The 4454-nt window shown below is 56.9% G+C and overlaps 1 protein-coding gene across 1 annotated transcript in view; it reads right to left on the bottom strand.

The window, feature by feature from the left end:
- Nucleotides 1–3717: 3717 nt before the first annotated feature.
- The window catches only part of PRDM8 (PR/SET domain 8), a 26403-nt gene continuing 25666 nt past the window's right edge, over nucleotides 3718–4454 (bottom strand). Inside the window, exon 11 of the mRNA XM_027668552.1 lies at nucleotides 3718–4451. Coding sequence (XP_027524353.1) covers nucleotides 3891–4451 — 561 coding nt within the window. The 3' untranslated portion in view covers nucleotides 3718–3890. The remainder of the gene's footprint in view (nucleotides 4452–4454) is intronic.

The following is a 4454-nucleotide window of genomic DNA, read 5'->3' as shown; positions in this document are numbered from 1 at the left end:
TTTTCAAAACAAGGGAACTATTTTGGCCTTGCCTTAGACATCCACAGCTGAATAACTCATTTTCAGATGCTGGGTGTTGAAATTAAATCTTGATGGCAGATTTTCCAGTTTTAACAGATTAGAGATTAACTAGAGATACATACCTTGCAAAGAGGAGCTCAGCCTTCTTGGAACAACAGCAACATTTATTGGAGGAATAATAATAATAATAATAACAACATTATATACACATTTATGGGTATATTATTCTATAACAATAACACATACATTATGAATACATTAGACATTATATCTATTATATACACATTTATATAGATATTATTATTGTTATTATTATCTGTTATTATTATTTGTTATTTATTATTGTGGCTTGGCTGCAGATGGAGCAGTCTTACCTTGAGCACTGCAAGATGCAGGGAAGAGGCTCCTCAAAGCTGAAGGCTGCCCTTCCTCACTACCAAGGCTCCACCACAGCACACTGAGGATGCCCCCTGTGGGTGGGTTTTGGAGGCAGACGCAGCCGTGGGCTCCGGCACAGGCTCGCAGGGGCAGGTCTATCCCAGGGAAATGCCTCAGCCATGCCTTAGCACTGCATTTTCTGGGCTGTGATGCTGGGAGAGGATCCTGCACAAGGGGCTGATGCCACAGCCCAGCCAGCCTCTGCGCTGAGCAGTGACACGACACAGCATCGACCACTGGCAGAGAAAGTCAGTTAAAAAAACAAGGGAGATTCCCTTCCCTGTTTCCCATGCAGCAGCACTGTCGATGGACAAAGGAGCAGTGTGTGGCAATGGCACTCACGCTGACCTAAGGAGAGACAGCATAGCTCTGGGGAATGACGATCTTGCTGTGACCAAGCCCTGAGCCTGAATGGCCCAAGGGGAACTCTTGTAACCCCCCCCTTCATGCAACACCCAACTGCACAGGACCACAGGTGCTGCCCGCCCTTATGCCACATCCTGCTTGTGCATCGCTTCGGAGTCTGATATCACATTTCACCAAAACAAAGTCTAACGTTTTGATCAAATTTCTTGCCCATTAGTCCTGTAGATTTTTTGTACTTAAGGAGAGGAACAGTGTGAGCTTTGTGTGTCCGTAACAGTGCAGACACCTGCTGCACCACACGTGTCCTGTCTAACAGCGTTTCTTAGGGAGCTGACAGGCAGGCACCCCTTAGCATAGACAGACCCCATGGGGAAAATCCTGGGGCTTAGCACCGTGCCTGCAGAGAGAGTCACGAGGAACAGGGATAAAGCAGGGTACTGCAGGATACTGCAGGACAGGTCCCCAGATCACTGGGCCGTAAAGTCTTTGGATTAGATGGAAGAGATGCTGTATGTGCTGAGGTGCTGAGACCTGCAGGTGTGTGCCAGGCTCCCGAATACTCCCTCATGGAGGGAAAGCGCCAGCTCTCCAGCAGCGCCGGGACCCAGGACGAGCGCAGGGAGCCGGGGAGAGCATAATTTACACCGCCCCTATGAACCTACCCGGGCGCAGGAAGGATCCAGCCCCAAAGGCGTCCCGGAGCTAATGGAGAGGCGGAGCTGCCGCGGGAGAGGAGCCCGGAGCATCATCCTCGGGAAGGGAGCCCGTCGGGGCCCCGCACATCCCGAGCGTCCCCGCTGGCCCCGCGGCGGCCCCACTAGATGGCGGTGCCTGCCCGCCTCTGCCGCCCCCGGCATCCCCGCGGCATCCCCGCAGCGTCCCCGCATCCCCCGGGACCACGGCCCAGCATCCCGGGAAATCCCCAAAAGCTTTCCCTAGAAAGAGGAGCCGCAGCGGCGGCACCGCTTTTAAGGAAAGCTCCCGGGAGTAATTAGCGTGTCGCCCCCGCAATTAACGGCAGCAGGTGGAGCCATGCGTATTCCTGACGCAGGGAATGACAGCCGGGGGGTCGCTTCGGCACCTGGTGTGGTTTGGGGGTTATTGGGACGGTGGCGGGGTCAGTGCCCTGAAGGAGTGAATGGCATCAGCGGGAAGGTGGACTGTCCGTGGCAGGGATCCCCCTAAAGCTCCTCAGACGTGCCACGTCCCACATCTGTGAGGATAGCCAGTGCTGGCTGTCAGTGCTCCTCACGAAAGACACTCTCCAAGCATGCAGAGCTGTAAGCACGTCCTACCTGAGGCTCCAGGCACTTTCCTGGGAGCTGTAAAGGCTTTGCAGCAGGTCCAGGTACTCCACGCAAACCCCAAACTCCACAGCAGCGGGTGCTGGTGGTACTCTCGACCCACTTGCAAGACAGTGGGCACCTCCCATGCTCTGCCAGGGGCTCCAGCCTTGCACAGCTCTGGATTTGGGATATTTTCCCTGCCAGTGACCCACAGAGCCATGTGCAGCCTCATCACAGTGAGCCCTGGCTCTCTCCAGGGTGATGCCAGCTTGTGTGGGTTTCCCCGGGCTGCTGCGTCCCTCAGGGCCCTCCTGTGCACCCCAAAACGTTCAGGGCTGACACCAGATGCACCCACTGCAGGTGGTGCCCATAAGACCAGACTGTCCTGCTGTGCCCAGAGAGGTTCCCCTTTCCTGAGCCCTCCCGTGTGTCCCTGGCTGTGATGCCATCACCCCAATAATGCACCAGGGCAGAGGGCACCCACCCTTGGCCCCTTGAAGCACTCCCTGCCCCAGGCTGGGGGTTCCTCTGGGCCCTGTCACCCCAACCCCCGGGGCTCTGCTCACCCTGCAAGCCGGGGGCCACCTATAGCCCTGGCAAGGTTGGGGAGCAATAAAGGCTCCTGGCAGGGGTGAAGTGGGTGGCGTGGAGCAAAGCGGGGGGCTGAAAAGGGCTGGGAAGGAAAAGGAAAAGGAGAAAAAGGAAAACGGGAAAGAGAGGAAGAGAGAATGGGACAGAAAACACAGAAAGTCTGAAAGAAAAAGGGAGAAAATCAGAAAGAAAAAGACAGGCAAAAAGAAAGACATTATAGAAAACCGAAACCACGAAGGGAAGAGGAAAGGAAGGGAAGGACAGGGTGAAAGAGAGAAATAAAGGGTGGATACAATGCCAGGCAAAACCAAAGATGCACAGAGGAAGGATGGATGGATGTCAGAGGGGCCGAAGCAAGGCAGGCGAGTGGGGAAGAAGAGCAGAGAGGAGAGGCAGCGCGGTCTGGGGTCTCTGCCCTTCCCCACAGCGCACCCCGGTCGGGGGCCAAGTTCCCACCCCGCAGCCGCAGGGCCGTACCCCTCCCCACTGCCCTTTCCCTCCCCCCGGAACCAATTAACGTCCAGGGGCTTTGAAGAAAATAAAGTCATTTATTGTCAAAGCATCCAACATACCCGGATAAACTATAAAGTTTAATAAATCTTTTCCAGAAGGTCGAGGAAAAAAAAAAACAAACCCAAACGGGAAAGGGAAGATAACACGGAACTACCGAGACTCCATTCCACGGGCACCAGTGACACTCGGGGGGAAGGGGCGCGGGCGGCGGGGCCGGGCAGGGGGAGCGCCCGGTGCATGCAGGACCCCGGCCCGCCACCCGCCGGCCCCGCCGCGCCCCCCCCGCCCTTAGCTTCATATCCAAAATAAAAATTTACCCTGACATAGAATTATTATTACATCTAAACCATAAGTGCTTAATAATTTAAGTAGAAACGTATGACAAATGCATCAATATGTTGCAATATATGACATTTTAAAAAATGTATTTTTTAAGTCATTTGATTTTTTTTCTCTTTTTCACGGTGTTTCTCTTTTTTCTTTTTTTTTTTACCTTCTTTTTTCTTCTTCTTCTTCTGTTTCTTCTTTTTTTCCTCCTCCTCTGCCTCTGCCCTCCCCGCCCCTCCCCAGACAGTGGAAACGCGTGCATCGAAGGGGAAGGGCGGGAGCGGCGGGCAGCGCGGGGGTCACCGGGCGGGGGTCCCGGGCGAGTCCCCAGAGCCGGGGGGATCCCCGCTAGTTGTGGGAGGTCATGTGGCGGGAGAGGTGGTGGCGCTCGCGGAAGGACTCATTGCAGATGGGGCACTTGAGCTTCTCCTCGCGGCGGCGCTTGACGAGGGGCTCCAGCGCGTATTCCTTCTTGTGGTGTGAGCGCATGTGGTAGACCAGGTCCGAGGTCATGCGGAAGGACGCGTTACACTTGGCGCACCAGTTCTGGGCCGGCAGGCACAGCGAGGTGAACGACGGCGGCAGCAGCGTCAGCGCCGACGGCAGCTGCAGCTGCAGCGGCCCCGCCGCCGCCGCCGCCACCGCCGCCGCCGCCGAGCTCTTGGGCCAGAAGGCCGTGGTGTAGAGGAAGGGGCTCTGCTTGGGCAGCCCCCCGGCGCCGCCCCCGCCGCCGCCCGCCGTCTCCCCGCCGCCCGGCAGCTTGGCGGCCAGCGCCTCGGCGGTGTACAGGCGGGCGGGGGCGGCGGCGCCGTCGGGGCAGGGCTCGCCCAGCCCGCCCAGCTTCGGGCCCAGCACCAGCGGCGGGACGTGCGGGAAGGAGCGGGCGGGCTGCGAGAAGGCGCTTTTCCGCTC

This window comes from Corapipo altera, unplaced genomic scaffold (genome assembly GCF_003945725.1).
Source record: "Corapipo altera isolate COAL_440 unplaced genomic scaffold, ASM394572v1 274, whole genome shotgun sequence".
NCBI lineage: Eukaryota > Metazoa > Chordata > Aves > Passeriformes > Pipridae > Corapipo > Corapipo altera.
This window is presented reverse-complemented; position numbering and strand designations above follow the sequence as displayed.